Raw genomic sequence first — 17529 nt, forward strand, 5'->3', positions numbered from 1 at the left:
CCCTGGGCTTTTCATCAAAGCCAAGGTCTGAGCCAAGGCTCATGTTCCAGGGCAACGTCGGTGGCTTCAGCCACGTTCGTACCCCCTCCAGCACTGTCTGCCTCGTCAGGATCAGGGGTAGCCCCATTGCCACATGGCACCTCCATCCCGATGCCTCCGGCACCAGCGCAGCCTGCACTGGCCCCAGTTATTTTGGCTCCGGCATCTCCAACACCGATCTCCGGCACTGACGGCAGCTCCGGCATTGATGATGGCCTCAGCACCGATGACGCTTGCGGCACCAGCGTCGGTGTATGCAGTTCCGAAACCAAGGGGCGCAAACCATCCATGTCCGTACCGGCTCAAGAAATCCAGGTGTCGCCGAACCCCTTGGGTGTGGAAGGAAGGAAGCAGCCACCCCTTATGGGAGTCTCTTCCTTGTCCTCACTGGACGAGGTGCTGGTGGGCATTGCTACGGCCTCTGCCCTGGAGGACAGCAGGGTGCTACAGCAATTGCTGCAACTTGTATTCAGGCGGAGGAGGTAGTGGAAGACGTAGATCCAATGGTAGACATCCTTGCCCCCTCCGGACCTGCACGTATTGCCCAGCCTCTTATAAAGACCGTCTCTGACATCACAAAAACTTTGTGTCCGACCCCAGCCTCATTGACCCCTACGGCTAAGCGCAACCCACCCCCCCACCTGATTCTCTCGTGGTACATACTGCCAGCCAACGTGAATGCCAAGGCTTCCAGGGACCCTCCCCGAAGAATTGGGACGCAAAACGACTCAACCTTTATGGGAGAAAGGTCTATTCCACTAGCGGATTGCAGCTCCACATCTCTAATCAGCAGGCCATTGTCGGCAGGTACTGCTACAACACGTGTGGGGCAATGGCGAAGTTTGCAGAGCTGATGCCGCAGGACTCCCGCCCCAAGTTTTCGGCTCTGGTGGAGGAGGGGAAGCTCATTTTGTGAGCTTCGATTCAAGCTGCACTGGACTGAGCAGATGCGGCTACCCGTGTGATGGCTATGGGCATAGCCATGAGAAGGGGCTCCAGGTCTCGGGCCTGCCGTTTTCAGGACCTCCCATTCGAGGGTTCGATTCTCTTTTCTGAGAAAACGGACAAAAGGCTGCATAGCCTAAAAGACTCGAGAGCCACTCTCAAATCATTGGGCCTCCATACTCCCGCTACGCAGCGGAAGTATTTTAGACTGCAACCTCCTCCGTGCTTGTACCAGCAGAACCGTCAGGATAGTTCCTGGAGGAGGAACAAGAGTGGTAGGAAAAGGCCGCACCCATCCTCAGGCGAGGGCTCTGGCCAACCCAAACCACCTTCCGGCCCCAAACCAGCCTTTTGAAGGTGCGGTCGAGGACGGTGCACCAGAACAAAAACTGGATCTACCCCGCCTTACCTTTTCCTCCTGACTGTCCCCTTCCTACCATGCATGGTCCCATATCGCTTCGGACCACTGGGTGCTCCGCACGGTAGAGAGGGGATACTCCATCCAATTCTGTGCCCTCCCGCCCTTCCACCCCACTTCCCCGTCCCTCTTCAGGGATCCCTCTCATGAGCAACTTCTTATACAGGAGGTGCACTCACTCCTTTCACTAAGAGCAGTGGAAGAGGTTCCTCAGGAACAGAAGGGCAGGGGTTTCTATTCTCTGTATTTCCTAATACCGAAAGCCAAGGGCGGGCTCAGGCCGGTAGACCTGTGAGAACTCAAACAAATTCGTGAAAAAGCTCAATTTCCGCATGGTCTCTTTGGCCTCTATCATCCCTTCATTGAATCCAGGAGACTGGTATCCACCCTCGACTTGAAGGACGCCTACTTTCACATAACAATAATTCAGTCCCACAGAAAATACCTCAGGCTCGTGGTGAACAACACCCACTACTAGTTCACAGCCCTCCCGTTCGGCGTGTCAGTGGCACCTCGAGTATTCACCAAGTGCATGGCAGTCGTGACCGTGTTCCTCCACAGGCGACAGGTACAAGTGTTCCTGTACCTTGACGACTGGCTGATCAAGGGCCGATCCAGGACACAAGTAGAGACGCAGGTTGCCTTCATAAGAGCTGCTTCTGACGAACTGGGCCTGCTACTGAATGAGGGGAAATCACCGCTGTCCCCAGTTCAGAGAATAGAATTTGTTGGGTTGGTACTGGACTCGACACATGCCAGGGCATTCCTTCCAGAAGCGAGATTTCGAGCCCTTGGCGACATTATTCAAGGTCTCAGACAGTTCCCCACCACCACAGCACGGAACTGCCTGAAACTTCTAGAACACATGGCAGCTTGTACCTACGTAGTACAGCATGCCAGACTCTGACTTTGACCTCTTCAGTCATGGCTGGTATCTGTGTATCGGCCAGCCCAGGACAGTTTGGACAGGATTGTAACCCTGCCTCGCCGGGTTCTCGACTCCCTTCTGTGGTGGATTGACCCACAGGTAGTATGTGCAGGGGTCCCTTTCACCAGCCCTCAGCCATCCCTCTCGCTAGTGACGGATGAGTCAGAGTTGGGCTGGGGGGCACATTTGGGAGATCTCAGAATACAAGGCCTCCAGTCTCAGGTGGATCTCGCTCTCCACATCAATGTCAGAGAGCTGAGAGCGGTACACCTTGCATGCCAGACTTTCCGAGCACACGTAGCAGGGAGATGTGTATCAGTCACAACAGACAACACCATGGCGATATTTTATATCAACAAACAGGGGTTGCACACTTTGTCTCCCCAGTGCCAGGAAGCCATCATGCTGTGGGACTTCTGTGTAGAATACACTGGCAAGCACCGTACCTCCCTGGAGTACAGAACGAGTTGGCGGACCATCTCAGCAGGTCACGCCCGGACGTCATGAACTCAATCTTCCATCAGTGGGGTTTTCCCCAGATAGACCTGTTCGCCACGCGATGCAACAGGAAGTGTCAGCAGTTCTGCTCCTTCCTGATTCACAGCCCGGGCTCCATCGTGGATGCATTCCTCCTCCCATGGGGAGGCCGTCTCCTATACGCGTTCCCACCCATCCCTCTTGTTCACAAGGTGCTCCTCAAGATACGGAGGGAAGAAGCTTCGGTGATTCTGATAGCGCCAGCCTGGTCCTGCCAACACTGGTACACATCGCTCCTGCAAAAGCTTATGTTGTATTTAATGTCTTAATACAATTAAAAACTAATTATTCTTCTGTATCACATGGTTAGAAAACGTTCTATTTGTAATAGTGGAATTGCCATACAGGTTAACAAGAGGGAGTAAACAGATAATTTTATGTAATATCTCCATCAACCACAATCGGTGTTTAGCAATAGAGTGCACCCTTTCTCTCTCTCTCTTTCTCTCCCCCCCCCCCCCCCCCCCCGAGGTAGTTTTTTGCATTACTGAAATTTAAAACCTGTATAAAAGAAATGGGACTAATTTATTGGATTATATCAAATAGAATATAGTTAAATTTAAATCAATCTTTCTGAATGATAATTCCATTTATCTTTGTATATGATGTTGTGATCTGGAATTAATATAGAGGGTTTTTATCATATTATTAAGTACTTGTTTATATTTTTGTATTACAGTCGTGCCTAACAGCGTTATTCATAGACAAAGACCTCATTTTGTTAGGTAGTTTTACACACACAGAACAAAAAGATGGTTTCTGTCCCAAAGAGCTTGCAATCTAAGTATAGGACCAGAGACAATAGATGGATGCAGACAGATGGGGGAGTACAAGGCCGCAAGGAAACTGTATTGGTCAGCATGGTTGGCAGTGGTCTCTGCATACCAATGGCCTATCCGTTGTCAGTGTTTTTTATAGGCATCATGGAAAGGGTGAGTTTTAAGGAGGGATTTGAAGGAGTATAATGGAGAAAGCATGAAGATGGTTGTTTGAAAAATTACCAAGTGGGAATGGAGGCTGGCCTCATGGGCTGATCAGAGGTGGGGATTGACTTCTTGATACTGAGTGAGAAAGGATAGGTTGAAAGTGAAGACAAGTAGCTTATCTTCAATGTGATAGAAAAAGGGGAGTCACTGATGGCATACAAAGAGTAGGGGGGGTGACCTAGCCAAAGTGATAAGTTAAGAAAATAGTCTTTGCAGCAGCCTTCTAAATGGATAGAAGGGACGAGATTGTTTGTCCAGGGCGAAAAAAAGAATGTCGTAGTCAGTGACTACAAGGTGAGGAGACTGGACAAGAGTTTTAACTATGTGAATGGATAGGAAAGTCCATATCTTAGAGAGGTTATGCAGAAAGACTCTACAAGATTTAGACATAGCCTGAATATGAAGATCCATAGAGAAGTCCAGGTCAAAGGCCATGCCCAGGTTATGGTCTGACGGACAGGCAGGATGGCAGTGCTGTCCACAGTAATGGAGAAAGGAGGTGGCAGGTATGGGGTGTGTGGAGGGAAGATTAAGAGCTCTGTTTTAGCCAAGTTGAGCTTGAAGTGACAGCAAGCTATCCATGAGGATGGCAGTGAGAGAGGCTGAAACTTCAGTGTGGACAGGAGGAGACAGGTCTGAAATAGAGATAGATCTGAGAGGCTTCAGCATATATATATATTAGCTGAATTGTTGTTTGTTGATGAGATTATCCAAAGATAAGGTGTAGAGGGAGAAAAGAAGGGGGACCCAGGATAGAGTCCAAGGACTCTCCACAGAAAGTTGGAGGAAGGGGATAAGGAGGATTCAACTTGTCCTTCTATCCTAGGGTCTTAAAACAAGGTAGTTAAAACCTATTGACTAATACATTTTAAAAATACACATTTTATCCTACTGTGTAGACAGGCCTTGAAAAAAGGCATGGGAGGAGAGTAAATAGGAGCTTGTCAGATATAGCAGGGCCAGGGCTTGTATCTGTCAGGGAAAGCGGGTCAAAATACTCCCTACCGCTTTACCAAAAAACCCCAAAAACTTTGCCCCCATGTTGTGTTAGTATCGACCCATATTTTTACCTCTTTAAAAATGGTGGGGTCAGGGAAAAGTGAAGACAACCACCCTTTGTAATTTGTCCAAGATATCACAACAGATTTGTGGCAGAGGCAGGACCAGAAACACTCTTGTACTTTAACCCACTAGATCTTGCTGCTACTTTTGTGTTATCTATATAAATAAAATTTCCTTCCAGCTTCTAGGAAGGACAAGTGATTTGTGATGCTATGCCAGAGTGACTGTTGTCAGTATAGGACGTGAGGATAATACTGGGAGGCTTGGTAGACAAACTGATTTTTTTTTTTAATTTGTTTTATCTGCTACACTTAAAGCGGGGTTCCACAATTCCAGGAAAAAGAAACAGCAATATTTTCATATCACCTTTTTAAGCAGTGGCACATTTAATAACTGAGGAGCCACTTCATTATCATTCAAAATGGCATAGTCGGAAAAGAATTATCTATAGTTAAATACAAAAATGTATTTCTAATTGTCAGCTCTATAAACTCAGTCTGGGCTTTGAAAGTCAAGCGGGGTTCTTTCCTTCTTATGCATTACCAGTAATAAAGGTCCTGTAGTCTAAATTAGATCCTCAGGATCTATGGTTCTGTCTTTCTATCTTCTGTGTTATATTTATATGCCCTTTATTACCGTGGTATCTGAGTGCTTCACACTCTAATATGTTTATCCTCACAATACCACTGTGAAGTGGGGAAAAACTGTTATCCCCATTTTACAGATAGTGAATTAAGGCACAGAGTAACTGTAACTTGCCCAAGGTCACACTGGACATCTGTGGCAGAGTGGCAATGAACCTGTGTCTTAGACTAACGTCGTAGCCACTGGACCATCCTTCCTCAAAGTTTATACCTTTTGCAACATCTTTGCCTCCAAACTATGCCTTTACTTAAAACTGTACAACCCCATTGCATTCAGTAGGATTGCACAGGCATAATTAATTGGAATTTAGTAAACAATTTTGTTGACAATGCACAAGAGTGAATGGTGTCTAGCTCAGTTTCTGCTAGTTGTGCTAACAAGAATCAAAAGCAATGCACATTTATTTTTGTCACTTATGTAAACAGAGATGACTCTGAATACACACAAGTTACAGATCTGTTGAGTAAATAGTCTTGGGCACAAAACTCAGACCCTCACCCCTTCTCTGGCCCATTTACACTAAGTAAAAGGGCCAGAGTGGCATAAAGGAACACTAAAAGCCTTGTATCTGGCTGGGGAAGGATTCTGCTATAGGTGTTGCAGAAGTCAAACATAAGGTTGCCTTCTTGGGCCCTCTTCATTAACTCTTGCGTAGGGGGTGGGGCAGAGGTGGACCCCAGGCAACTGGCATGACTTAAAATAGTGCTGCCTAAATTACACTGGAGCAGGATTGGGAGAGTGAAAAAGTGGCTTAGAGCTACCATAGCCACGCCTCTCCTCTGCCTGGGCTACACATTTTTTGCTGAGCCTAAGGTTTATTCTGTGCTTTTGGCCATATTTGTGAGGACTTTTAAAGAGTTGACTTAACAGTATCAAGTTCAAAATATCTGTAAAAGTCATACGTCTATTCTGCAGCGTGTCCTAACCAGGAAGTTATGTTAATGCTAATAATTGGGCAGTAAAATAACTGTGGATGGTATTGCATCCTTTTAGAAAGCATTATTTAGCAATTATGAATGAAAGTAGAAAGTGGATTAAGTCTTTTTTTCCCTTTTCTTTAACTCTTAGATGGTAGTAAAAACCTTCATGGACATGGACCAGGACTCAGAAGATGAGAAACAGCAGTATCTCCCTTTAGCCTTGCATCTTGCATCTGAATTCTTCCTCAGGAATCCCAACAAAGATGTGCGTCTCCTTGTAGCATGTTGCTTGGCTGATATATTCCGAATCTATGCTCCAGAAGCGCCATATACATCCCATGATAAACTTAAGGTAAAATATCCTTTTAAAAGAAGCCCTTTTCCCCATCTAATTCTCTTGCAGTTGAACATACAATCAAAGGATCCATCAAAGACTTTATTATATTACCAAGTTTTTGAATATACTGAAACTTAGGTTTATTAAAGAGACATTAATTAAGTACATACAATGAAATTAATTTGAATGAACTCATAGCTATGTCAGAGGATTATTATGTATGTTTTTACATTTTATTTTATCCTTTTTGTTTTACAGGACATATTCTTGTTTATTACAAGACAGTTAAAAGGCTTGGAGGATACTAAGAGCCCCCAATTTAACCGATACTTTTACTTATTAGAGGTAATATAATTATTGGAACTTTTAATAGACCATGTCTGCCCCATAACCCTATGATGTGTAATCAGACTTTCCCTGTATGTGACAGCCTGTTTAGGAATTCTTTGACATGCTGTAGAAATTATGATATCATGAATCAGGTAAAAGTTTAATTATTGCTTCTCCTGTGTTATGGCTCAGTTTGACTTATTAACTATGTGCTGAGCACAGTGTTGCCCATAGTTTGAGAAGCAGGATAATATTACTTGTTTTAAATTTTGACTTTTAGTCATGATTAGCCATGTCCGTAGGATTTTACATAAAAAATTACCAGAGGTCTGATTCTTTCAGGTGTGTTATTTACGAGACTTCATTCGCACAACAGTTTTTCCCATGTTAGGAAATTATTTCAAACACAGGTTGAACTGCAAATATGATTATGCTGGTCATTGGGAAATGAATATAAATTTTGGCTAAGCTGATTTAAAAATCTATTTGCAAGACAAAAATTACTTTAAAATGGTTATGCTACCATGACTGTGTGTAGAAACCATCTTGTAAAGTTTAAATTAAAAATTGCTTCATGCCATGAGAGAGAAGATAGCATAAGCCTACAAGCATGGCTATACTAGCTGAATTTACAAGTTGTATCAATCTGCTTTTGCACATATGAAATCGGGTCAGTCCTTAATTAGTTTTCATCATGATTTATTATTTTTATTTGTATTATAGGGCCCCATTGTACTAGGCTCTAATACAAACACAGAGACAGTCCCTGTCCCAAAGAGCTTGCAGTCTAAGTTGTATAGTGTGACTTTTCTTTTATATTGTAGTTAGCAAAATTTAGACTTGCATGTCTTAGTTAAAGGTTGTAATTCTATTATTGTGACTGTTTTATTATTTTGTTTGTTTTTATAGAATTTAGCTTGGGTTAAATCTTACAACATCTGCTTTGAGTTGGAAGATTGCAATGAAATTTTTATTCAGCTTTTTAGGACTCTTTTTTCAGTCATCAAGTAAGTTGAATTATTTTAATATATATTATCAAAATATCCTTGGTTTTTGAACCTTTGTCTCTGTAGACTGAGTTCTTCATTCAGTTTGCAAATACTCATAGATTATAATAGAACTAGTTTTCAAAAAGGACATTTTGTGGACAGCAAATAGCAAAACAGTATCTATAATATTTCATTATACATGTGCTCTGTCTAAAAAGCCTAAATTACTTGGTGACACTAGAAAAAATAATATCCTGCTCAGATTCAATTATCTTTATTTTGTACGTGTTCTGAGATTTATATGACTGAGGCAGACCAATTGAAGTAATATATTCAGAGTTCATAAATGTGGAAAATATGGGTCAGTGAAAGGTGAACAACCTTAGTTGTTCATCCATTTATTCTTTAAAATACTGCTAGAACATGAATTTTCTTGGCCACTTGGGTGTCTGGAAGTTTAATTTTAATCACCTTTTTTTATCTTTTTAGCAATAGCCACAACCAGAAGGTACAAATGCACATGCTGGATTTGATGAGTTCTATCATCATGGAGGGTGATGGAGTAACTCAAGAGCTTCTGGACTCCATTCTCATTAACCTCATTCCTGCACACAAGGTCTGCAAAGTAAAATACAGTGACAACATATAAATGTGTTTCAGCACAACCATGGTATTTGTTTTGTTTCCTTTGTCTTGTTACATTTCCCTGTCTTCGGACATTCTGTACCATCCGTCACAGCTGTCTTTTTTCCAGTCTTGCAGCAATGGATTGAAAACTCCCTTTTGGGAACTCATTAATGTCATTCCTAAACTATATGTAAAGTTTTCACCACTGACTGACTTAGTCTACATGCTACCCCAAGAGTTGTGCACTGGAAGACCAAGACTAAGACAAATCTCTTGCAGGCTAGTTTAGTACGCTGCTGAACTATCATTTTTAAAACTTATGTTTTAATATTTTATTTTTATTGAAAAGATGTGGCATATTTTGATTGTTATGCAAGTGAATGATGGTAGCAGGGCTTACCCTATCAGGCATCAGGACCTGCTGTTTGCCTTAGTTTACGTTGTCAGTCAAACTCTCCTCAGCGGATGATTTTCCATTAACTCTTCCCTTCTGGATATTGGTTTATTAACAGAACATTTAACTCACAGCAGGACTTCCAACCTTCTTCCATAGTTTCAGTAGTTCTTTCCAGCCTCGTCTCTGAGCTCAGTAGTCTTTCAGTCCTTCAGTGTCCATGTAGCCCTCCCTCTGATGCTTCAGAATCTTTTATATAAGCTTTCCAGCTGAGGGTTCTTCCCCTTTTAGCCTACCTTCCTACAGGTGTCTTAGGTGAGGCTTCTCCCCCTAGCAGGCTCCTATTGTCTTTCAGGTCTTAGTCCTCGGGCCCTCTGCTTGGGAGCTCTGCAGAGTTATCACAGACCTGTCTTCTCTCCAGCAGGCTCTCTGAACTCTTACTAATACCTAATCTCCAGGTTGAATTTGTAATCTAGTCACATAATCTCCACTTGAATTCTTAGGTCCATCAACTGGAGGGTAACTAAATGAGGTTCAGGTGAGCATAAGGCCAGCCTTGGAACAGGCACACTGGGATTCACATGTATTCTGGGGCCAATGCCCCTATTACATTGACCAATACAATTACCTTGAAGAAATGCCTGTGCTTTTGCATTCCTTTCCATAGATCTTATCTGTCAATTTCAGCCATTAGCTGCAGCTAATGAACTGTATCATTGCTGGGCATCCATTGCCAGTTATTGATTAGTTAAATTAAAATTATCAAAAATTATGGAGGCACTAGCTGTGGCTCTGTAATTAAAGTTGAGTTGAGATTTCATATAAAGAAGAGATCCGTTCTCTCTGCTATGCATAAGGAATACAGTGCATTCTCCCCAAAATGTACACCACTTAGTCTCTGTCCACCAGACAATTTTTTTTTAGAGAATTTATAAATAAATCTTAACTCATTAATGAGTTAAAATTGCCATATTTAATTATTTTAGGAAATCTGACTTTCAGTATCAGACCTATTTTTTCCCAAATGATCTCAGTAAAGAATAAGAGGCTCTTCAAACTTCCCATATAGTTAAAAATCCCTGAAATCTTAAAAAGCAACAGAGTCCTGTGGCACCTTATAGACTAACAGACGTATTGGAGCATGCGTCTGAGGAAGTAGGTATTCACCCATGAAAGCTTATGCTCTTATTCAGAACAATAAGAGTTAGCCATTTTGAAAGTGGGCATGTGTTTATAAGTTTGTCTGAAGAAGATTTTGTTTTTCATCCTCTCTTGACAGATTAACTTTCAGTTATGAAAAATAACGGCAAAAATGGCAATCCTAAATATATACTTTTAAAAACCATCTTGCGCCAGATTGACTCACGAAGGAGAGCTGGGAGAAGGGTGCAGGGGGATGTGGGGAACAGGATGTGGAAAGCAGGAGGTAGGGGGAAATTGGGGTGTACACTTTGCCTGATCACTGCTGGTTTGCATCAAGAGAGCAGTACAAAACCTTACTTGAGAGGCTAGTATCCTTGGAATGCTTGTGCAGAGTTATGTAATGTAGACAGAGTATACTGGTGAATCTGATCCTAAAAGATAAAATATTTTATTTCAGGTCGATAGTATATACCTTCAAATCAGTAGTAGTAATACGTGATAGCAGTCTCATTGGGTTACTTGTTTACTGTTCATGTATGAAATTATTAATTTTTAAAAATCCAGGAAATTCCCAGGTAAAAATTACATTGATATGGAGTTAAAGCTAAGAGTAGTGTGAGTAATGTAGGGTAAAAATAATTACTGGAATGTTTTAATTTATTCCCAAATTAAGCATTACAAATCCAGGAAATTTAGAATTAATTTTAAATTTTAAATTCAAATATGTTTAGACATAGAAATGTACAGTTAGGGCATCTAAACAACCATAACTCTGTCCTGTAGTGACATCAAATTTCTTTCATTTTTCTCCCCCTAATGATTTTAAAAGTAATTTCAATCTAATCTGGGACTACAAACACGATTATGCATTAATCATAACTGCATGCTTATTGCATATTGCAAAAGAAATGGAAGCTTAAGGCATTCAGAGAAATTGGAAAGTAGAATTGGGGTCAATGCCACACATTAATTTAATATTCTGTAGAAGATATTTAAATGTTTTCTTTTTATTTATAAAATTGTCTATGGGCAATAGATCTACCTATTAAGTAATGCAAGGAAACCAACTTTATTTTTGTCCATGATTTATTCTGTGAAAAAAAAATTCTACAATACTTTTAGCTTTTGATACTCCTGAGTCACATGGCAGCTTTTCCACACCTTGTATAAATGTTGCTACAAGATACATTCTGTGTGTCAGAAAGTCTGCCTATTTTAGGCAGTAGTGCAACTTTCCTCACAGGAAACATTATCAAAGGCCTTGTGAAGATAGGGGATGCTTATCCCGTAATTTAAAAATATACTGCAAAATTCTTCTCTCTGATCTAGATCTTCACTGAAGTAATTATGTTCTGCCTTCAGAGAATTCCCTAATTCTGCACATGATTATATTAATTGTCTGGCCATAGGTATGTAAATTAGAGGCAAACTAGCACAAAAAGTGTATTTTATTCTCTTGCACAGAACATTTTATAATACTTCAAAATATATGCAGAGCAACTGAACAATAACAATTCTCTGTTACTACAGAATAAGGGTACTGAAAATGGCCAGACTATTATTATTTTAATGGAAGTTCTGCTCATGCGCGGAGAGAAGAAATTTTGTATTTCTTTGTGTTATGTCCCATTGTGCTAGGTGTTACAGGCTCGTTCACATGATATAAGATTCTACTTGAAGATCAGTTATTTGTTTCAAAACTTTAGTATTCACATACTTACAAAGCAAATAAATTAAATAGGACAACACTGCAGAAAAAATGGGATACAAATATATTTATACCTGAGCATGAAGTATAGTGCTATTCCTACATTGCTTCCAGTTTTATTCTTCCTTAATCAGTAAAGAAGACTTAATAAATATAAATGTGATAAATCATTTCAAGAGTGCAAAGTAGTTAATCTTTTTTTTTTTTTTTTTTTTTTAATGAGCTCTTACATCATTAATGGTGAGTCACTGACTATCAAGGTGATATATGCTGGGCCCACATACATTCAGTTTCTCTGAAAATAGGAGAAAGCACACTATGGTTTTAACTGTATAATATGTAGCAGATCAATATATTTTTAAGTTTGTAATGTAACTATATAGTAGAAATTTGTTTTTTGATAAAGTAAGATTTTTTTGAGTAATAAATTTTATATTGCTTTTCCCTTCTCTAGTGTATAATCTCTAGGGATGCTAAGATTGTCACTAAACTATGAAATAATGAGGCATTGTAAGACTGTACATTGGAGTGTGTGTGTGTCCAGTTCTTAGAGTTGAAGGGATGCTATCAATTTGATTGAAAAACAATCTTTACAGATATAAGGGTGTTTCATCTCTTCTGTTGATTTTTATAGGGTTTCTTGAGTTAGGGAGGGACTGACTTTATTGGGGGAACAGTGAAACTGAATAGACGCAAGTGCTGTCAAATACTCAGTAAACAAATGTAAAAGAATGGGATAAAATAGAGTGTTTTGCTAAGTCTTTCAGTTACAGGTGTTTTTTGTAACAGGTCACAATTTTCAGGCTAATGATTTTCATATAGAGAGTATCCCTTTACATCTAAGTTAACAAAACTCTTTGTATGGGGTCTAGGTAGGTTAAAAGTTTTTACTCACTTTTTTTAAATTTTGCAAGTAGTCTCCTTTGGGCCTGAAATTTTTCAAGCCTAAACTCAACTCAAAGGTGAACTTTGAAAATTCCAGCTTATCGTGGAAACTGAGGGGTATAGTGCCTTTGCTAAATTTGAAAATATTTTGAGTATAGAATTATAATAATTTGGAACATGCCCTGTAGAAAAATCCTTGCAGGTTTACAAGGTTGAAAATTATCCCTCTGCGGAAGACTTGCACAAGGCTGATCCTCTTCACAAGGTTGAATTTTACCACAAGTGTGCACTTGAAAATTAAGTGCTCAAAACACAGCCTTAAGATTTTATGCTAGAACAGTTTTCCACCATGTGGCTAATTTGGTGTTTGTTAGTTACCAAATTGGGAAGAACATGAAATGGAAAAAAAATTAATCCAATATTAAGCATGGCAACTACACTCAATTACAAGTATGGCGAGTTCTTAATGGAGGAGTGAGGGGTGTTTAGCTTCCGGTTAAGTTCTATTTTGAAGTATCTGAAATGTTTTTAGCATATTCTAAGTCTGGAGCTGCGTAATTAAATTAACATTATGGAGCTTTGGTAGTTTTGAGAATAAGAAGGTTGGTTTTATAAGACCCCTTTCTAAAAACATGTTAGTTCACGGTTTTGGTTAAAAGAAAAAAAAATTAAAAGATGCCTTTTAAAGTAAACTGTATCCCTTTTAAGTTTGATTTTTCTCCTTTCTTTATTCCAGAACCTTAATAAACAAGCATTTGATCTTGCAAAAGTCTTGTTGAAAAGGACTGTCCAGACCATTGAACCATGTATCGCCAATGTATGTAACATATGAATTAATATACTCTCTATATAACTCCAGGTACCTACTAATTGTTTGTTTGAAGCAATCAATACTATAATAAGTACATTTTGTAACACAATCACAAAATATCCTTATTTTCAAATTAAGGTAAATGTTTAAAAAAAAAAAAAAGTTGCTATATATTAATTTCCATGTTAAAGAAATAGATTTAAGAGTTTGACGCTTTTAGAAGCCTAATAAGTGAAGAAATAACTTAACTTTATGCAGGTAGGTCTAAAGTTAAGTATCTAACTCCACATTGTAAAAAGCAAGTGGCCTGACTTTCAAATGTACCAAGCACCCAAGACTTATATTTAAATCAAGGCAGTTGTGAATGCTCCATACCTTTTGAAAATCTGAATTTTTTTTATTTAGTGCCTAGTTTTAGGCTTACATGTATAAAACTGTGATTTTTTTTTTTACTTATTTTAATATGCTGTACATGTTTAAGATATTAATGCTTCAAAAAAGTCTGGGGAAATGCAACACAGTTTAGGCAGTCTTTTTTTATTCTTAGTAGAAATACTCTATTAGCACTTGCAGCATTTCCCCTAGGGTTGCTGACTTTCTGATTGCAGAAAACCGAACACCCTTGCCCTGCCCCTTCGTCGCTCGCTCTCCCCCACCCTGGCTCACTTGCTCATTTTCACTGGGCTGGGGCAGGGGGTTGGGGGGCAGGAGGAGGTGAGGGCTACGGCTGGGGGTGCGGGATCTGGGATGGGGCCGGGGATGAGGGTTTGGGGTGCAGGAGGGGGCTCAGGGCTGGGACATGGGTTAGGGTGTGGTTGAGGGGGTAAAGGTTCCGGCTGGGGGTGCAGGCTCTGGGGTGGGTCTGGGGCTGAGGGGCTTGGGGTGCAGGAGGGGGCCCTGGGCTGGGGCCAAGGGGTTCAGAGTACAGGATGGGGTGCGGGATGCAGGCTCTGGAAGGTAGTTTGGGTACGGGAGGCGGCTCAGGGCTGGGGCAAGGGGTTGGGGTGTGGGAGGGAGTTCAAGGTGCGGGAAGGGGCTCAGGGCTGGGGCAGATGGTTGGGGCATGGGCTCCCAGCATCGTTTACCTCAGGCGGCTCCTGCAGCGGCTGGCATGTCCCTGTGGACCCCTAGGTGCGGGGGTGGCCAGGGAGGCTCTGCGTGCTTCCCCTGCCCCGAGCGCTGACTCCGCAGCTCCCATTGGCTGGGAACTGCGGAGTCGGCACTCAGGGCAGGGACAGCATGTGGAGCCTCTGGGCACCCTGCCAGCTGCTTCCAGGAACCGCGCAGAGCCAGGGCAGGAAGGGAGCCTGCCTTAGCCCTGCCGCGCCACTGACTGGACTTTAAACTGCCTGGTCAACAGTGCTGACTGGAGCTGCCAGGGTCCCTTTTCGACCGGGCATTCTGGTCGAAAACCAGATGCCTGGTAACACTAATTTCCCCCCTTCTGAGTGTTTTACAAATATTGACTAATCCTGTAGCAGCACTGTGAGGTATGTAAGCATTAGCCACATTTTACAGATGTAGAACCCGCGGCAGAGAAATGAAATGATTTATATCTTATTTTTTCTGATTAGTTATGGTTTAATCTAAAACAGTTAATTCTATTTAGTATGTATATAATAAGATTATGTAATCAGTATTGCCAACCCCAAACATTTAAAAAAAAAAAAAAAAAGAAGAGATTTTTAAAAATAATAAAATTTGGGTTCTTTTTATTTGCCTCTTGGTTTTTGAGCACTTAGGGTTCAAGTTTCCTTTCCCTTCCCAAGCAATCATGAGGGCTAGAAATTTAAAAACAAAATTCTTACATAACCTGACTCCAGGAGATGGGGTTTAAGAAAAACACCAAATATCACAAGACCCATGATAACCTCATGAGTGTTGACAACACTATAACACCATGCAATTCTTTAAGAATGAGTAGAGGCTGATAAAGTCCTTTGGCTTGTTTCAGTACTTTTGCATGCTTGGCTATGAAAATTAGGAAGAAAAAAAATCAACTACACCAGATGATTCCTTAACCCTTTTTAATGAAATTTTGATGGATGATCATGAATTTTAAGTTATCAGTTACTTAGCTGCATATTGATTTTTAGTTTTATTAGGTTATGGAATGTTATGGTTGTTTGTTTTATCATAGGCATTTGCTTTTTAATGTACCAGATTCTCATGAATTAATTAATTATGAAAGTCAGATAAATTGAATTGAAATAAAAATATTGATTTTTATTTTTTTTTTAGACTTTCTGGGCCCAAAACCGTACCATTACAGGCAAACGCCTATTGATTTAATAATGGGTGCATTATTGGTCCCATTGTGTTAGAATTAGTGTATGTAGTACACAATCAGTAGAATACTTTTAAAAACCATAAAACTTCAATACATGCATGAATGGGAAAAGTCTGCAAAGAATAACAGCATTTTTGTTTGTTTGTTTTGTGCTTGTGTGTGTTTTAGTTTTTTAACCAGGTTCTGGTACTGGGAAAATCTTCAGTAAGTGACTTGTCAGAACATGTATTTGATCTGATACAAGAGCTGTTTGCCATAGATCCTCACTTATTGCTGTCCGTCATGCCACAGCTTGAGTTCAAACTGAAGGTAGGATACAGTGAAGTTCTTGAATTTAATACAAGAAAATGAGGAGTATGACGTTGGGAGCCACAGATTTAAGAACTATTTCATTATTTCAGTTGATAACTTGAACACCAGCACTTTTACACTTTGTTATTTTAATTTGATCAAATAAAGGGGATAGATAGAATTATGAACAGACTTGTTAAAATGGAAAACCTGAAGGTCTTTCTTTAAAACAAAACAAAAAAACACATTATTTTCTTCTGTATATACTGTAATAACAATAATGATGAACTCACTTGGTATTGATGAGAATGTCGTAAGTACTTGTATTTGGGGTTCTTTTTTAAGTGTTGGTCCCTATGTGTATTTCACTGTTGGTATGCATATGCTCATTGCACCTCAGACCAGAAGATTCTTGCTAATGGTGTCTGTTGGTCCACGCCTGTGCTCTTGCTCCCCTCATGCTCTGATTAGAGAGTATAAGGGGTGGGACAGACCTTGAGGAGACTTCCTCAAGCTCTGAGGCTTCTGGTAGTTGGAGAGTCATGGGTATAGAGGCTCATGGTGGGGAGGGAGCAGGCAGAGAACAGGCACTCCTGTCTCTATGTGACCTCAAGAAGGCCCCTGGGAGGAAGTGGGTGTAGGGGCTCATGGGTTGGGGGGCATGCAGCTGGTGGGTGGGAGGCACCTGAGAGGGGAAGAGGAGGGTCAGGTGGGGGTAGCAGGGCATGACCAATGGCCAGTTTTTCTGTGCCTCGGAGGTGGCAACTCCTATTTGTAACTTTTAATATAAATTGAGGATCATGTTATTGTCTTGTGTGGAGTAGTGGGATGATCTAAAAATGGTTATTTGTGCTGTTAATTTTCAAATCTGCCACCTCTCAGAGCCTGGGTGGTTCCATTAACAGAGGTGAGTCCAATGGGGTTTGTGGCATGAAAAAATTTGGGAACCACTGAGTTAGATTTTGGGCAACCCTCTTCCCCACCTCCAGGGATCCCTCCCTTCCCAGTATGGGACTCCAGTTATGCCCAGGATTCTGGGCTTCAAGAATTGTCTCCTACCCCCGGTTAGTGATGTCAACCAAAGGTGCTTCTAATGCCTTGAAATAGCTCATATGTCCTCTAAATGCAGTATCTCTTGCTCCTTCCTGCCCTGAACCCATCAAGCATGGGAGTTGAGACTTAGGAAACACCACCTGGAGCATGCAGACCCCTTAGACATAGTCTGCGGACCCCCTGGGTTCGGC

The 17529-nt window shown here is 41.1% G+C and overlaps 1 protein-coding gene across 3 annotated transcripts in view; it reads left to right on the plus strand.

Annotated features, from left to right (window-relative positions):
* The window catches only part of PDS5A (PDS5 cohesin associated factor A), a 156766-nt gene that overhangs the window by 52248 nt on the left and 86989 nt on the right, over positions 1–17529 (plus strand). For all 3 annotated transcript variants that reach the window (XM_026647975.2, XM_026647973.2, XM_026647974.1), the window contains exons 3-8: positions 6629–6832; positions 7076–7162; positions 8057–8154; positions 8626–8752; positions 13630–13710; positions 16163–16303. In XM_026647975.2, the coding sequence (XP_026503760.1) occupies positions 6629–6832; positions 7076–7162; positions 8057–8154; positions 8626–8752; positions 13630–13710; positions 16163–16303 (738 nt within the window). The remainder of the gene's footprint in view (positions 1–6628; positions 6833–7075; positions 7163–8056; positions 8155–8625; positions 8753–13629; positions 13711–16162; positions 16304–17529) is intronic.

The sequence above is a fragment of the Terrapene carolina genome, unplaced genomic scaffold (assembly GCF_002925995.2).
Source record: "Terrapene carolina triunguis isolate 2854851 unplaced genomic scaffold, T_m_triunguis-2.0 Scaffold66, whole genome shotgun sequence".
Classification (NCBI taxonomy): domain Eukaryota; kingdom Metazoa; phylum Chordata; order Testudines; family Emydidae; genus Terrapene; species Terrapene triunguis.